This window comes from Echeneis naucrates, chromosome 12 (genome assembly GCF_900963305.1).
Source record: "Echeneis naucrates chromosome 12, fEcheNa1.1, whole genome shotgun sequence".
Classification (NCBI taxonomy): Eukaryota; Metazoa; Chordata; class Actinopteri; order Carangiformes; family Echeneidae; genus Echeneis; species Echeneis naucrates.
In genome coordinates, this window is record NC_042522.1 from 16469442 (window position 1) to 16487887 (window position 18446).

Sequence of the window (18446 nt, forward strand, 5' to 3'; positions counted from 1 at the left end):
TCGCTTCTGCTCTTTTTCTCATTTTCTCCCCCGTCTCTCTCTCTTCCCATCTTCACCTGTTCTTGTCTTATTTGTGCAGCTTTACCCCTTTAGCTCTTTTGCTGCTGCCCATTGCACCAGTGCTCACTGAGGACTGCATTGGGTAAATTGGGTTGTGGACATGTGTTTGAGCGGAGCAAAGGAAGGGGGGAACAGACGATGTCGAGAGGCTGAGCAGTCATACAGCAGGGAGTAGGGCAGTTGTGTCAAAGCCCTGTCAGTCCGCCTGCCTCTCTGACTACAGCGCTGAGGCTTGGAGGAGGAGCAGAAGGAGGGCCCGCATTGACGTGCTCTAACCTGTGATGACAGACCGCATCGATGCGGCTCTGACCCAGCAGGAGATCACCCTCCTCTTCCACTCTGTGTTCGATCAGCCGTCACTGAGGAGGCCCACTTGGTGCTTGCAACAGCTCCCTCCCTTGATAACTAAAAATACACAACTGTTTGCACAGATTGCTGGAGTAATGGTGGAGTGAGAGCCTAATGGGCAATGAGTGTTGGTGCTCTTGTCAGGCAGAAAAGAACTAAACACCCAAACCAGAACTGACTCACAGGATTCGAGGTCCGTGTGCAGATGCTGGGGGTGAATAAAATTAACCTTTGAGAAATCTACAGATTCATACATATTTATGTCACTTTGTGTTGCTTAGTGTCGAGCTACTGGATCTCTACGTGTGCGCAGCTCTACCGTGGATGGTGGGATGTGTAATGTGCAGACGTTTGACCCCACAGTCCGAGGTCGGCATTCTGAGTCCTGCATGCAGCAAAAGCAGTTTGGTCATATCTCATACATCAAGCTACTACGCACCAGATGTTTGTGGAGTTTTAATCGAGTGGTGCCGGTGCCTGAAGGCATTCATCCTTCGGAAATAAGTGAAGTGGATGTGGCTGCCGCCATTAAGATGCTGTTTGTTGAAATGCAGGAGAGAAACGGTTGCAAATTAGTTTCATAGAAGACAAATGGACAGAACATGACTGTGAAGGGGTTTCATGCAACTCCTGTGGTACGTTCTGTGGTCAACGTGTTTTTGTATCCACTTTCCTTTCAGGAGTGTCTTCTGCATGTAGATACGTGAGGTGGAAGATTATGCTGAAGGACTCAGGATGTACGGCACCTCAGAAGCGTAGACTGTGATCTGTCCCAGAGTGCAGGACCGCGGGGTGTTTTCACAGGCATCTGCTGACGTACAAGTTGGATGTGGAAATGTGAAGCCTCCAGCACATTTGAGCTGACAGTGGACTTTTCAGTGAAGTAGGCGACTTCCTGTTTCTACTCACTAAACTTTTCAAATGAAAAATACTTGCATATTCATGTGTTCTGTATTTTCAGTGAGGGAGAAGGAATTAATATAATTTTATGTTGGAAGTGGAACTTTTTTTTTTTTGTGGCAGAACCACAGCAGCTGAAAATGATTATTCAAAGAAAGAAAAATTTGTGTTTTTTTTTTTTTTTTTTTTTTTTTCCTTAAAACTTGTCCAGAGGTGACTTTTAGTAAAATCATGTATTAAAGTCTGACTGGTGGAGGGAAGCCAGGCCCCTGAAACAGTGGATCCCAGGCGACCGAGTGAGGAGTGGGAGTTTCACGAAGCCAGGATCATTGATCAGCAGCACGGCTTATTGGCTTCTGCTGAAGTCTTTATCACCACATCCTGTCCCACTTCCTCCCCCGCTTCGCCTCGTAAATTCAGAGGAGCTAATTGGACATGACTGCGTTTATGTTCCAGCTTCATAAATTTCTTTCTCCGAAGGGAGAGGATCGATTTTCCTCGAGTGCAGCCTCCCGTGGCGGGGGAGCAGAGTGAGTTTGTTCAAACGTTCCCTCTCCTCCCCATCCCGCCACACCTTTTTTTTTTTTTTTTTCCTCCCCCCTCCACCATCCATCCTCTCTCTAACACATGGTCCCCCCTCTATACCTCCAGACTAACAGGTAATCTATAAATGACCTCCCCTGCAATCATGCAGTGAGAAGGAATTACACTCCGCCTGTTCTTCTCCTAACCACAACAATATCACGTTAATAACAGAACTTAGGACCTCTTTTTAAACAAAACACGCAGCCCAAGTTCATCATCTGTCAGGTCCAATTAAAGTTGTTGACGGCAAAACACCATGAATGTTTTAGATACATTTCCTTCCTGGCTCTTCTCTTACATTTGTCCTCTCTCTCTCCGTCTCCCTCTCATCTCTGTTTTCTTTTTTGGGCACATCCCAAAAGGAAGAACACACTACAGGAGCATCTAAGAGAGCGAGAGACAGGCCTGAGGGATCGTGTGTGTGTGTGTGTGTGTGTGTGTGTGTGTGTGTGTGTGTGTGTACGTGCGCTGTGATAGGAAGAATGGGAGGCCCCAAACACACGCATGCATCTAAATAGATGCACTCACAAAATGTGTTCAATGTCGAGAAGTCACTGGATGTTTTTGGGGAAAAAAATGTGGCGTGAAATGTCCGGCAAAAAGAAATCTTAAATTATTCAAAGCACAGGAATGACCTTGACTGTGTTTGCAATCCACACCGTGTGTGTGTGTAGCTCTACTATGCAAGTGCACGGGGATGTGTGACCTCCCTGGTGCGTATGTGGGATGATTCATTATATTAGCACAGTTTGCTCCGAGTTAAAAAGTGTCTTTTAGTTTGTGGAGTTTAATTTGACCAGATAGAAGGATGGCTATAAAGATAGAAAAGAGAGAGACTGTGTGAGACCAAAGCGTATGAGTGAATTATTTACACAGGATACAGTAAATGGCTATTGCGTGCTGCCGAGCTGGCGTTCCAACCTGAGCGCAGAGCCCTGATTGGTCGGTTTGAGCCATGCAAAGAACAGCAGGCAGACTCGGCCCCACTTTGAGCTACCTGCTCTCTGAAGGATGTAGAGTATCCACAGATAACTAAATAATGGAGCCTGGGCACATCCTGTTCTCCTGCCTGGACCTCAGAGGACTCCTCTCATGAGTGCAGCGGGGTGTGTGTGTTGTGTTGGAGTACAGGTGTGGGTCATTTGCCAGCTTTGTGAAAAGCACTGTTTTTGCTGACCTTTCAACAGCAGGAGTAATTAATATGCAGCTTTCAAATGATTTTGTCACTGTGGCTGTTTCCAGGGATACTTTGTGTATGCAGATGAGATCCAATTTGTAAATTACTTTCTCATTCACTCAAACAGTAAAATGAAACAGTCCCAATGACATGGATTCCTGTCTTTATGTGGAGATAGTGTGACCTTTAAATCACACTATATTCTTTCTGCATCTGAGGATTGTGACAAGAGACGAGCTATTCCAGCTTGTATGGACCTTTACCTCAGAGATCTACAGAGACCGGAGGTACAGCTTATCTGGCCACGCATGGACTAGTCTAACCTTTTATTTGTTTTCTTGGTCTGTGTGAAATTCACAAGTCCATCAGGTCATTTTCAGACATTTTCTTAGGACAGGATGGAAAAAACACATCTGGCACATTCGTTGGCGAAAAAAAAGATTTTAAAATAAAGAAATGGACTAATTATTCGCAGCCATAATAATATAATATGATATAACTTTCCAGAGTTCTACTATGTTGTACCATGAAGAGTTGTGCGTTGTTTTGCGTCTAATAATGAACTCATGTTTCTTAGTTTAACTTTTTGCGTGACTTATGACCGTCTCATCATCATCATCATTTTTTTTTTTTTTTTTGCCCCGTACGTCACTGTTTTTCCAGCACACCACTGTGAATCAGCAACCATCTGCCAGAAACTGGAACATATGAAGAGGGAAAAAAAAGTGATTAAACTGACTTTACGAATGTACACATTTCTGCCTAATTACTGCCAAACACCAACCATGTGGTTAGGGTGCACACCATGTGGGCATACTGAAACCTGAGCAGGAGGTCCCAGGCAGCTGGACCCTTTACTACATGTCTATTTCTCCATATTTCTCATCTCACTCCACTTTCCCAATCAAATAGACATGAAAACCAACTTAAAAAGCTCTGAAATTGTCCTTACTGGTTTAACCTACAGATAAAGTTGACTACAGCAAGCTATGTTATTCCATGTACAATTTTTTTTTTTTTTTTTGAGCGTTGCCTCTTGGGTGCATAATTTTAGTCAAATCCAATGGAAGAAATGAGTAACCTTTTCTTTCTTTTTTTTCTGTCTGTGTGAAAAAAAAAAATTCATAAGAAATACTGTGCGGTAACATATGCTGAATGTTATCACCTTTGCATAGATGCTCTCCGAAAAGTCACTGACCACTGTGATGGGCGACCCTTATTAATTCATCCACACAGACATATTTTACCGGCATTTGGCACTTGGTGGGTGGTAATTTAAGACTCTGCATGCCAGCATTGTAATATTCAAGCAGCTTGATGCAGCATCAAGCATTTCGGAATAGCTGACACGGTTCTTACTGAGGCGGCCATGTCGCATCATCAAAACGCTCCTTCCAAGTAAGGAAAGTCCGGCCCGGCTCCATCCAGGCTCCACCGTGTAACTGCGCTGGATACCAAAGCATAACCTCCCTGCAGAGTCTTTGCTGCTGCTGCTGCTGCTGAACACGTTTTAATGAACACTACAGCAAAGATTAACACCTGGGGAGAGAGGAAATTGGGTGAGGGGTGGGGGGGGCTTATTATTCGTTCTCTTATTTAAGATATGAAAGATGAAGAAGTAAAGGAGGAATGGGAGGTAAGAGGAGCAATGAGAGTGTGATAGACAGAAACTCTGGAAGGAGGTGGGGTTTGGTGGGAGCTTCTTCCTGTTGCACTCCCCGCTGCAGGATCTTCAAACCTCTGAGGTTATTTAGATCGATGATGTAGGCTCTTTATGTCTCTTGTATATATCAGAATGAAAAAAAAAAATCTTTGGAGTGGAGACCAGATTACACTCAGCAGCATCTCCCTGAGACAGCACATCCACCACATGAACCTCAGAGACACAAAACACTTTTGAACCTTTATGTGCAAAGTCATGTTGCTATAAGTTTACATCCGTAAACCTTCCATCCACCTTTGCACCTGATTTTCCACACATTTACGATTCATTTTCTTCGTTGCAAGCATTCCTAATTAAATTACAAACTCACTTCTCTAAAAGTTGGCGAAAACTGCAGACACACTCTAACGCACATTCCTGTATATCCACGTGTGTCTAATTGTGGTGAGAGCGAGCAGGGGAGGAAGTCTGGGGAAGAGGAGCTGAGCTGGGATCAGCCAGAGGACAGGGGTTAATATAATTATCCTGCTAAAACCTTGAGTCTGAAAGAACATCATTAGTCATCGTGAGAAGAGGGCTATACCCCAGCCCTGGGCCAGAAGACGGAGAGTGGAGGGGACGAGGAAAAAAGAGCAGGGGAGGAGAAAGGGGATGGATAAGAGCTTCAGAACGCGCTAGTGCACTTAGCAAGACAATTAGTTCAAGGACTAAAACCTGAGGGTCTCTGTTGAAAAACAGAGGGCAGTGTTTATCAGTGCTTTGAGCTGTAGCAGAAACTGCTTCACTTTTTCAGTAATTATGATGTTTTGCTTAATAACCTACCTAAATGAATTACTTGTGGTGGAAGGATTTAGAAATTAAACTCATATCTGACCTGAACAGATAATGATTCCCTCGTGCAGTGAACGCCCAACATTACAGCATGAACCGACCTCTCGTTGGGAAGACTTAATAATGAGCTGTACTTACTGAAGGACCCGCACTTTTTTTTTATGAACTGTGATTTTGTTTAGTGCCCAGCAAATGAATTGATCGATAGATAATGGCACACAGGTCTTCAAACGTGTCATTTAGGACCAAGGGCAGGGTTAATCCGACGGTTACGGCTCGCCAACTTTATCACGCGTTCTTTCCTCGTCACATTCGGGCGCTTAAGTTAAAACGCACAAACGTGGCGGAAAAAAGATATACGCATCCAACTTTTTCTCCTCAACTCCCACGCAGCATTCAAGTGTGACAAGCTCTGACTGGTGGCTACAAACTGCAATTAGTTTTTGGACCAAACAATGGACAAAAGGAATACAGATTTTAGTCACAAAGTTGTTCCTAGTGTCGAATAGTTGCAAAGGTTTGTCCAACCACCTGAGGAATCAAATTTGTTTGTCGTTTTTTGAAATAACAATAAATAATAACTAGATGTTTACGGTTTTAACATGATTGACATGCTATTCTACATACTGTGCTGTACTTACACTCTGCTGAAGGCCCAAAGCCATGCCTTTAAGTTACTTGTCATTATGGAGTAATTCCAACAAAACCTAAAGAGATTTGGTGTGATGACATTTGACAAGTTTTGAGCAGCAAATTCTCACAAATGCGAACCGCTAATTGGGAACATTCTACGTTTAGTGAGAAGTTACTACTAATCCCAATCAAAACTTTTGCCGATTTAGTTTTGCATCGATAAAATTTCCCATTAATTTCAATTTAAACTGTCAAACCTAAGGCAGCAGCAATCCAACCCAGTTTTGTTTGTCTTTAATTATTTCATATATTATTTAATCTGTGTTTAGATTTAGCTACACAGCAACTTGGTTCACTTAGTTTCCTGGCAACTCCGTTTCATAGTGGCAGGTGCTGCTGTTAGGCTGCTGCACTGTAAACTGCATCCCAGTATGCAGTATCTGATTATTGGTTAAACTTGTCAATGGGCCACAAATAATGCTGTTCTTAACTGTATGTTAAACCTTATTTATGGGGACACGCATGTAGTGCATAATTTATTGTTACATTATGAGCTTTTAGTTCATCCCTGACCTTGGAGACGACATTTGCTAGAACCGTCCCCTGACTGGTTTTTAAACCCGCTAGTCTACATCAGCTGATGAACACGAATCTTCAGCAGATGAAGCACAGCTGTTGTACACGGCGGGAAAAAATATCCTCAAAGTGAGAAATTTTGAACATATTCAGTCTCAACTGTCCACAGAAGACTGTGATACAGCTGAGTGGGCATTTTTTTCTCTCATGGTCAATTATTGTGCTCCATTTTTGTGATTTCAGCTCGCTACTTATTCATTAATTAGCAGTGCCTCACTCGTATGGCTCCATCGTACAGCTCAAGTCTCACCAGACTCATCAAAGATCAACACGACATCAGGAGAGCGCCTGTTTGTTGCACGGAAAACGTGCAGACTCCCGTCCCTCTATGACCCATTACGGACCAGTGCTGCAGTAAAAGTCTCCATCATCAAAAAGCGACTGATCACAGTGTGAGCCAGCGAGCTTCTAATTGACAAACACACGGGCTTATTTTCTGTCTCTCGGCTTCAGACGCCAATTGATGAGTTGTTTATGTTCCCATGTACATGATATTAATGGCAGCGACAGTCTTGCAGCAGAGGCTCCGGTGTGTTTTTGTACACTCCATGCCTGTAATAATACTATGCTAATTGATGTGGCTGACTGAGAACAAACCGTCTTTCCAAGGACACCCTCCCTCTACCTCATGTTCTCCCACTTACGATTCCCAGCATGCTTTTCAGCTTTAAAGCACGCTTGCGGTATCAAGAGATTCCCCTCTCACCAGATGCTAGGCAAGGCACGGTGCGGGCGCTGATGGGGAGAATTCTTCATAGTATTTGCGAATTTAAAAGGATAGTAATGGGATGAATAAGAGGCAGGGTGGGAAGATGCAAGAAGAAAGGAAAAATCTGTTGAAGAGGGTGGGCATGAAGGGGAAAAAAGATGTTCATCTGTGAAACAAAAGATGGGGAATGAAAGGAAAACAGGCAAAATTGCTGACTTTAACTTTCTTCCCTTCTGAAGGGAAATAAACTGTGATTATCAAATCAGTTACAACCGTTGTATCATAAATCATCGCATATGAGAGGAACAATGACACATTCCTCATTGCACTCCCTCAGCTTTCTGCATGCCCTTCTTTTCTGGGGAGTGCTCATGAATGATTTAAAAAGTGATCTGTTTCCGAGCCTCGGCAGCCTCCGAGGGAGATAACTCAGAGGAGGAGGAGTCTGGAGGGGGTGGGAGGGACCGCGTGTGAAGGTTTCCTGTCTTTGGCGGCAACACCTGAGCCACCGCTTTGTTTTGTTTACTCCATCACCCGTCAATCACGGACCGTATATTTCATTCATGAGGGGAAAACGGAGGCAGTATTCAAGTGCAAAGCAGTTTTTCGTCATGAAAGAGAATAATAGACGGGGAAAGTTTTCATCCGTGGGTGGAAAACATGGAGAATACGTAGGGAGAGTGTCTAACGCTGCTCTGTGGTGGCCATGTGAACAGGAGAATAATATTTACAGAGCAACACACCTCACATCATTCATCACAAAATCACACACCCCAGCTAGTCCCATGAAACTAGGAGTTAATCCATCATCTGCCTCCCTCTTTTCTTCCTCTCCCTGTCCCCCTGATCCAGGCTTATACCTCCCATCCGCTCACCTTCACTGCACAAAAGGACACGAAAGAAAACTTTGTTGTAATTCAGAAATAGCAGCGACGGCTCCCAAAGTCAAAGTCACCCTACGTGGATAATCAAGACACACAAAAAGACTGGAGGCTCCAAAACGGGAGCAACTGCTCTTCCTTGTAAGATGGACACGGCCGTAGAGATTTTTCATTTGTCCTGCCCACTACAACTACAAACCTTTGTCACGGTTGGATTTAGCCAATGTAAGCCCTTCAGGATCTAATTAGTCTGATTCCCAAGGGGCAGTGTGACTGCAAATACAAATCGGGGTTATTGAAAGTTTGTGATTTCCAAGTTTTAATGAGAATGTTTTAGTTACAAGTTAATTTTAGTTCAATTTAGTTTTTTCTCTCTCTTTTTTTTTTTTTGTTGCATTGTCTGGAGCTTTATGTATCATCTGTTGCATTTCTTTTTTCTCGTCTTCCCCTTGACTGTAGTTCACTACATTGTCAGTCAAAAAACTGACTGTTTTTTTTTTTTTTTTCCTCCCCAGGTCAAAATCAATGGACAGGACTGATAACATTTTTTTTTTTTTTCTAAGAAGCATTCATCTTTCTTGTCAAAACCTGATTTAGATGGAAAACAGCCATGGTAGGGGTGTGTTGTTTACGGTTCGGGTGAGACAATGACATACGACCGAGGAAGACCAGGTGGAGTAATAGATTAATGTGTTTAAAGGCTTATCAAACACCAAAACACTGTGTAACCCCAACAGCTGCTGATACTCAGGCAGGATTTCAAACTCTGGAAAGTTATCAAGAGAATCAGTAAAACGAGTTCCCCTTCAATAATTTTGCTAATTTGTTTTGATCTGCATTCGATTGTGTTTTTATTACATTTTTTGAATGTAAATATTGCCTGATAGGTTTAGTTTAAATGGTTAATAAGTGAAAATTTAAGTTAAGTTGTCCTAACGAAGTTGTAACTGGCATAAAAACCCAATCTTTATCTAGCCATCTCATCCTTATGAGGAAAAGACATGATCGGTGGCATTTTGTCATCGGGAAGGGGGAGATATGCTGATAATAAACATTTAGATGCGAAGGATCACACAAAATTTTCAGATAAAATGGCCTTTACAAGCTCGGCAGCAGGGAGCTTTAGAGGCAAATTGCACTGAAATATTTTCCTCGATATTATTTGCAAGCGTTTCCTCAAATCAAGTGATCTTTTTAAAAGTTTGTTAGAAATAATATTCATGACTTGAGTTGCATATTTTATGTAGCAGAAATATCCCCATTTGGTGGGGAATTACAAAACTTCTGCTGCTCTGGCTGTCATCATATAACCACAAACAGAACACCTAGAAAGACATGAAAGAAGTTGAAAGAACTTCCTCGACCCTCCTCTCTCTACTCTCTGGATCAGAAAAACTTTCCTGGTGTTTATTAACATGTTGCAGTCTGTTCCAGTCTGTGAGGAGATGGAGAGCTTAAACCTCTCAGCACATTAGCTCTGTCAGCAGGGGGCCAGGATGGCACTGAGAGAAACACACACACACAGCAGATAAATGAGTCAAGCAGGCATGAAACAACACGGCCACGTTAAAAACCCTTTGAATATCATTAGCATTCAGATGGCCTGTTTTTCTGGCAGGTCTGCTCTTAACTAATTTTCACCACTGCAAATAATTAGTTGTCAGTGAGGGATTTTAGGCAAGACCGAGCCTATCAACTCAGAATTAAAGCCCATGACATTAAATGCTACTTCACTACACTGGTTTCAGTGTCATGATAGTAGCAGCAGCGGTGGGTATTATAGGGGAGGGGAGAATGGTGACGCCAGTCTGTCAGATCGATCACCACTTTGGTCCAGACTACAACATTTCATCATCTCTTCAATAAAATTTGTGCGTTTGGTAGAAACTTTGGAGGATAAATCACACAGAGTGTATCATTCCTATGACTTCAGCTTTGCTGATGCTTTGATGCTGACATATACGGTTGTGAGACAATTATCTCATCAACTGCTGGATGTATTACCATGAAATTTGTTCCCCCTGTGAAAGATGAATTGTAATAACTTCGATCCTGTGAGTTAAAGAGGAGTGTTTAACGTTTGGGAGCATCCAGCAGGGAGGTTGGAGATATTAAGGGCTCATTCTAAGCAAAGGAAAGCACTCATTAATTTCACGTGATCAGACACAAATGAGAACATAATTAGGAAAGCTAAACAAGCATGACAAACAAGGCAAACAATCAGCCTGCTAAACATCAGCGCGTACAGACCCACAAAACCGTCTTCAACTAAACAGCAGTACTTTTATCGAATGAATTTTCCTCATAATGTGGAAATTATTCCATACAAAGCCTCTAGATCCAACTGCTTGGCTCTATAATATATAATATAATTTTAAATAAAATTATTATGTAATTAATCATAAACTGTGAAAAATGGGATTCAAATAAATTACTGATACGGCTCTTTAACAGCACTCATTGCCTAAAATGCCACTAATGGGTTAATGTTTTAAATGGCATCACTGCGATGTTGCACATGTGCTGAAACTTCTTCCTCACCCCTTGCTCAGCTTTCTGGCATAAGAGACACTCACGCTGCATACTTGGCTTCTCTTAAATGTCATTCTTAGCCCATCATCCAATCAAATCAAATTGAGATGTCTCGGGGAAGAGGACCTGATGCTGCAGCGATTACCAGCGAGGAGAGAAAAACGATGGAGACTTCTAACGTCTATCTCCTCATCCTGCTCCATCTCCTTCCCTCTGTCTTGGCCCTAATCCACTTAGTTTGCTCTTCCCGAGCTTACAGCCTTTCCATTATTCCATTATAAAGACCCACCGTACAACCTGCTGCTTATTTCATTAAAAAGGTCCAAATCCGTGACCCCACGTCTAATCCATAATATAGACTACAGGCTAGCCGTGGCCCACTACAGTCCACGCTCCAGTCCAGCAGGGTGCCTGACAGATGGGACACAGGGAACAGGGATGGAGGGATAGAAGTCCTTTGAATGAGGGAGAATTTGAGAGCTCCGCTTCTGAGTGAAGCCTCCTGGTGAATATGATTTCACTGATTCAAATGATGATAGAGTTGAGGCTTTGCTGCTCTATCTTTGATGGTTGGAGGTGGCTTTCCCATGGCCCATCAGTGATATGGAAATGGCCACATCTAAGGATTGAATATAGCCTGTAAAATGAGCGGAGAGCCCAAGGCTTAGAAAACCCAAAACACCTCCACTCTGAGTGTATATTGTAGTCTGTACTGTAGCTCATTACAGTTAACCTTGGGAGAACTTTGCAACACAAACCGGCTGATGCTGAATCGTACAATAATAATTCTATCGACTCTGTCCAATTTAACTTTGTCTCCACTCCTGCTACTCGACCTTCTCTCCTCCTCTACCCACCTCTGGGTGCCCTCTACCCTGAATGCCCTCAGAGAACTTGCTCAAGATCCAGTTTGCTGAGTGTTTTCGTCGCGTCCACAAATCTAAATTTACAACCTGCCTCCCGTCAAACCTAGCTTGCCTGTGTTTGCACTTAATGGCCTATCAGGTTGCGTATTTATTGATAAAGCAGCACTATTTAGCCCTGAGTACCTGGCTTCCCGCATACCTGTGCCAGCTCTTTAGAGCCCGACCAGTCATTCTGACAATGCAGCGTCAGTTAAAAGAGACACATCCCATAGAGGTAACATCTCATGTTGGTTGATGAGAAAAAGACTTGTTTTGCAGTCTCCTCCTTGGCTCAGATCAGATCATTAAGAACAGTTAACTAATAATAATTACTTTTAACTGGGTTCAGTCAGAGAGCCAGAGCCTCGAGGCCTGGGGACATACAATACAGACAGGAAGTGACTACAACCCTCTCTCCATCGATAACACTAGCATATCTCATTACCTCGGCGACCTGCGGTACACTGCCACTTGGTCTTGATCATATAAAACCCATTTCAGTGTGCCGTCCCCGCTGGAGCCCCAGCAGACTGGCATATTCATTATTCAAATTTTAAGCATTGGAAATCCCAATACATTACTAAGGCCAGATGAGATGAGATGAAATAGCTTAGCCTTTTGTCCAGGGAACACTGACTAATCGTCTCCCTCCCCAAAATCAATTTTCCAGCCGTAAGCATCACACTCCTGATTGTACTGTACTGTTGAGGACCCCCCGTCACTATCACCTAATACTCATGCTGGCTGCCGAGAATAACTTATTGATTAGTGATAATGTTACGGGAGCTGAGGGTGGCCGGGGCGGAAGGCAGACTGGCCTCGGTCATCTCCACAGAGCTAAATTTGGTTCCTCTGTTACCAGATCTAGCACATACTGACACTATCACCAGCTGCCACCCGCCACTGGCCATCAGCCATCAGCCCCACTCTTGGGACAAAGACCGAAATTAACATTTTCTTAAAGTGTGGACATGAGGGGGAGATTTTTCTTTTTTTACAGTCAGTCAGGGGCGTTTGAAGAGGAAAAAAAGAAAAAATGTTTCCACTGATAAATTCTTTAAATTTGGTACTTGTAGACTAAAAAATATAGAAAGATGTACAAATATTTTGAAAACAGAAGCTGGAATGTTATAAAATTTGCTGAGCTTAATGATGGAGGTTGTACTTTGGTGTTGGACTGCTTCAGCCCCCGAGGTATTGGGCTGATCTTTCCTCTCACACTCTGATTCTGTGCTGAGCTTGAAATGTGGCTGTGATCAATACCTGCAGGCTCTTTCCCCTGTGCCAGAGGGCTGTTTGTGTGTGTGTGTGTGTGTGTGTGTGTGTGTGTGTGTGTGTGTGTGTGTGTGCTGTGTCAGCATCCACTCACGAACTCCATCAAACATTCCCCCAACTCCAAACACACGCACATACAAATATACGAGACGCCCATGTTGGCGGACGCTCCGCTGAAACAGTCGCTCATCTTCACTTTCCCCCTTCCCACCCACAGGCCCTATCTCGCACACATTTACACCTCCTTGCTCCTATTCCAGGCCATCCCAACAAGGATGTTAAATACCATTCAAATGTCAGCCCGCTGTATTGATTGGAATAATAATTCTGTAAGGTAGCAGAGATGGCTTGTTGATGCTAAGCAGGCGCGTGACGGCCCCAAGCATCCTTCACTGTCACAAAGTTGCCATGTAAGGGTTCCCGGCTCCTCTGGCTGAATGTGGATGGCGGTTTATGTTAGACCACCGAGGCCGTGTGTTTCTGTCATTAATCATTGTCCTCACGGGCCACTGACAGACAGACCAGGATGCATGCTGAGACAGAGAGAGGGTCATTTTAAATGCCCTCCCATCACAGTGACTGTGTGCGAGTGTGCGTTGCACGGATGTTAGACCAAAGAGTGCGTTCATCACCAGATGGTTTTACTTTTTCTGTCATGTTCAAATGTAAGAAGTACTCAACCGTATGGCGGTAATATGATTAAAACTCTAATCTTACATTCACATTCAGTCTCGCATTACTCATTTATTTTAACTGGGACTGCAGTGACTGACTAAACATTATTGTGGCACATTGCATTATAATTTAATCAGTAGCCATTCCTGCAACTATTAATTACAGAAATTTCTATAATTCATGTCAATAACTCTTGCTACCCCTATCTAGCTTCACAAATTACTGTTATTTGTGGTGAAAATCCTTTATGTCTGCACTGAAGTTGCATTTTAACACATTCACTGAAACTTAAAGAGGCCTTTGGTTTTAGGGAGATTTCATGTTCATGGTTTCGGTATTGGGGCAACATTCAACCTGGGCTCAGTTTAGAGCCAATGTTTTTCAAGGACTATGCAGTGTTGTGTTTTCTTAAAAGTGATTTTTGATTTTATATTTAAAAGGCGTGAACCTGTGTGAAGATGCTTCTTTATAAAAGTGCATCCCTAGTGAAGTCATTATTGACCCTCACCTGGCAGGTACCTCGATGTTTGAGATGGCGTAGAAGTATTTCAGCAGGTTGTCTCTCTGGACATAGGTGCCTCCGAGGGCAGGCCTGAGAAGCCTCAACCTAAGGTTGGTGAAGGTGAAGAAGTCCCTCAATCCCTTCATACTCTCCATGCGAGTGTACAGTTTGTCCATGTTCTGTAGCTGAGGTCCAGCGAACACAGCAAAGCGTGCCCGCACCTCAAACTTCACATTCTTGTCATTCTTGGATCCGACCCAGCGCGAGTACTGCTCAGTGCAGATCACGCGTGTGATGTTGGCGGCCGAAAGATCGAGCACTCGTTTGGGTGGCATGTTGAAGGCGTCCAGGCAGTCGTCAGCGTAGAACTGGTAGGGCTGCCAGGAGCGTCCGTGGTCCATGGACTTATCCAGTACCATGATCGTAGGGCGGCCGTACTCAAAGGTGATCAGGATGTCGTCTGTGAGCTCCAGACTCTTGTTCCAAGACATTGTAATGTTAGCCAACAGGGGTTCTGGGTGGCGTCTCCATGTGACTGTCTGCCAGTAGGTGATAAGGCCAGTGTGTTCACGGTCCTGCATCAGCTGAGGAGGGTGAGCCAAGTCTGGGTTAGAGGCGTCACACTCGTCACTGCACAGGTATGGGTTCTCCTAAAAGAGCCATAAAGACAGAGTCATGAGGTATTAGTCAGGGTTTGAGAAGTCCTGTAATGACAGTAGCCTGGAGATAATAATCCCTCTGAGATATCAGATTTGATTACTTCTGAGCAGATACAATTTAAAATAAAATCACCACCATCAGCATGTATTGAAGTAAGTCGGGGACAAATTAACACTTTAATTGGCCATGTGGCAAATTTAAGCTTTGGGCCTTAACTCCCATGTCCCCCCGCGACTATTTGTGCATTTTATTTGTGTCCTGTTGCCTTTAAGTACCCATCAGGTACAAAGCACATAGCAGACTACCCAGGGCAGTTTCAATATACTATAGCCCACAGCACAAGAAACGATACGTGCTCCGATGCCAGAATATTAACTTGCACTGGGTTTGCATTTTGGTGAGGTAGTGGTAATTTTATTAAACCCGATGATGTAAGCACACTATAAACTGATATACTGAAGGACTTGGGTTGGTCCAAAAAAAGATCAAGCCACCTTAATGCTCATATTACATCAGTTTATAATGTGCTTTAATGGTGCACCATTAAGCATTAAGTTAGCACAAAGCAATTGGCACACATTGAACATGGGGCAGTTGGCCAGCTTTGTCCAGTTGGTAATCCAGCCTCACGGAGACCTTTCAAAATAAAATGTCAGCATTTTGATTGATTAGAAAAGAAAGGATCTATGTGTTGTCATAGTAAAGGAAATTGAGGACTATCTTGAAATGAGGAATTGCAGTTTCTACTCCCTTTCAGCTGCCAGTTTAAGTGTGGGTGCCCCCCTTTTTGTCATCATTAGTATCAGTGCTGATTCAAAAACTGTTTTGTTTTTTGTTTTTTTTTTCCTGCAGCCTCACTCACAAAAATATCTGTGTGCCACCATAAAGGATGGTGTGTTTCTAAATGAGTACCTTGAACTCCTTGCCAAGGGCACTGAGGGACAGAGAGCTTAAAAGAGAACTTGCCAAACAACACAACAGGAAGTGTGAAGGTCAAGAGGATCGTGCATCATCACTGTCTTTGCATAGACAGCAGAGAGCTGCTGCACTTTTAACTCATGAGAATTGATCCTGTTCTTTTAGTGATGAAAAGACTTTTGAGCCAGCACCTCTCCGCACAACGCAGGAGTCAACGGGATTATTCACACTGCTCACAGAGAGCCGCAGCCCTCTTTCCACCTGCACCCAGAAATGCCTTTCACTGTCTGTGCGAAGACCTCATACCTCTCATCGTCCTTTTTCTTTCCAAACAGGCAAATTCATCCTCCTCACACATTTCCACGTGAGAGAAAATGTCAGGTCCTGTACCTCTAACCTCGTCTCCTAGACATTATGTTAATACATTTCTAAATAATTTTACCACTTATGTTGAAATGAAAAATGGAGTGGATTATATTCAGACTTAACCTTTTTATTTTTGACTGAATGAGACAAGGAGGTGGCACGGGTGGACGTAATGATTTGGTTAAGGTTTGGGAATTGTAACATGTAAAAACAAAAGAAAAAAAAAAGGCATAGTGTCTGAAATCTCTCTGTAAGGGAGTATTTTGAACTTAACGTTAGTACTTTTACTTAGGATCTGAATACCTCCTCTACAACGTCCCTTTCACCATTTAATTCCCTTTAAAAAGCATTTTAGTTGTTGCATACTATTTGTAAATTGATAGAATATCCCCACAACCTCTAATTCCACAGTTACTGGCTCCTCGTGTTGAGACATTTGCAGACATTTCAGCAAAATTGATGTGGCTTACTGTGGTTAGCCAGTTGTCTGACAGCCACATCGCCATGGAAGTTAAATATTTACACGACAAAATCCCAGAGATCCACACAGACGTCTCTCCTGGTGCTTAATTTGCAAAATTCTGCTTCGGTGTTGTTTAGATTGTGTCACGTGTAGAAGGCTCATCATGCCCCCCGGCCTTACTAATTAGACTGATATGGCGCATAGCTAGTCACAGTTATTTATTTTATCAACGGCCTCATAATGGATTATTTTTCCTTGTGTTGATGTGATCATACACACACGGTGGTTTCTTTCATTACGTTTTAGGGTACACATTTGTAGCATTACTCAAAAATACAAGTCCCAAAGTGATTATTTTCATCCTCACAATTACACTGTTGTGTTATTATGTGATAAACTTAATATAAAAAAAAAAAAGTACAAAGTTATTTAGGTTAGGAATTAGCTGCTGAAATTGCCATTAGATTGTGTTTCCAACTTCCTCTTCTGTTTTTTTTTCACACCTTGCAAGAGCTGATCAAATTTTATAGCTGATGTTTTCCTTTTATTTGGTCTTTCTGAATTTTACTGCGCTCGTCTTAACAAGCTCTTGATGGAGTGTAGAGTATAAATATCCTGCTTTTTTTAATTCCTCTTCCTTCCCTCCTCCCTCCTTCCCTTTCTTCTCTGTTTTGTTCCTCTTATTATTTTTGCTGTTGGTGTTATACGGCTTCTAATTGTACTGTTGTATGCGACCAACTTGTCTTGAAGTGCACTCTGGGAACGTAATGGTAATTACGTTGACAACTGCGACGACTGAAAAAAGCTGATTTACTTGAACGCTTGTTTTGTAATATATCTAGATATTTAAATTTTGCAAAACAAAGGTAAACAATGGGTTGAGGAAAAACAGGAAAAGAAAAGACTGAAATCTGCCTCGGTGGCATCAAGTATTTGTAGCCTGTTACCTCTTACATCTGACCTGCATGTCACAAAAATGTGAATTGGGATTTGGTTATTTTTTCGAACAAGAAAAGTGCTGGAGCAGAAAAGAAGTTTTGCCTCTTATAGAAGGTGCATCATTGAGAGGGAGACTTTAGTACCACATTATTGAGTGTGTATTAGGACAGCAAAGTAGGTGGCAAATGCAAACTTCTTGGTTAGCATGCTATTAAATGTTAAATTGATACCAGGATAAAATTATTTAACTCTGAAGCACACAGCACACACTCAGGTAAGAAATAATTCACGAACAACGGTCACATTTTGTGAATGAACATTTTCAAACAGCCAAGAGTGTCTGCTCATCTCCCCCTGACGTTAAATTCAAGGAAATTTTTGTCCTAATGGGTGTCGTAGAAAATCGTGCCGTATACAATGAAATGCTGGATTAAAAAGGTAAAATGAACTTAACGAACTATCCACACCTCATTTCATCTCATATTTAACATTTGGGAAATGATTGCTGTGAGGTAAGATAATGAAGTGAAACTCCCGAGCATTCATGAATCCATGAATTCATGAATCTGATGTTGCAAATGCTTTGCTTGAGCCCGACAGAATTAGATCATAAGGACTTGAAAGTGACGTGAATCTTGAATCTATGGCTTGCGCGTCAAACACCCTCCTCTGAAGACTTCAATGTTGGCTGTAGTCCAGAGTTTCATGTTTGATGGAAAATGGCGGCTGTAGTCAGCAGGAGGTATGTTAGGAAACGTACGCTTACATACATGCATGTACATGAGGAG

General features: G+C 42.7%; 1 protein-coding gene across 1 annotated transcript in view; it reads right to left on the reverse strand.

The window, feature by feature from the left end:
- ntng2b (netrin g2b) overlaps positions 1-18446 on the reverse strand; it is a 57818-nt gene that overhangs the window by 29738 nt on the left and 9634 nt on the right. The window contains exon 3 of the mRNA XM_029515806.1: positions 14319-14962. Coding sequence (XP_029371666.1) covers positions 14319-14962 — 644 coding nt within the window. The remainder of the gene's footprint in view (positions 1-14318; positions 14963-18446) is intronic.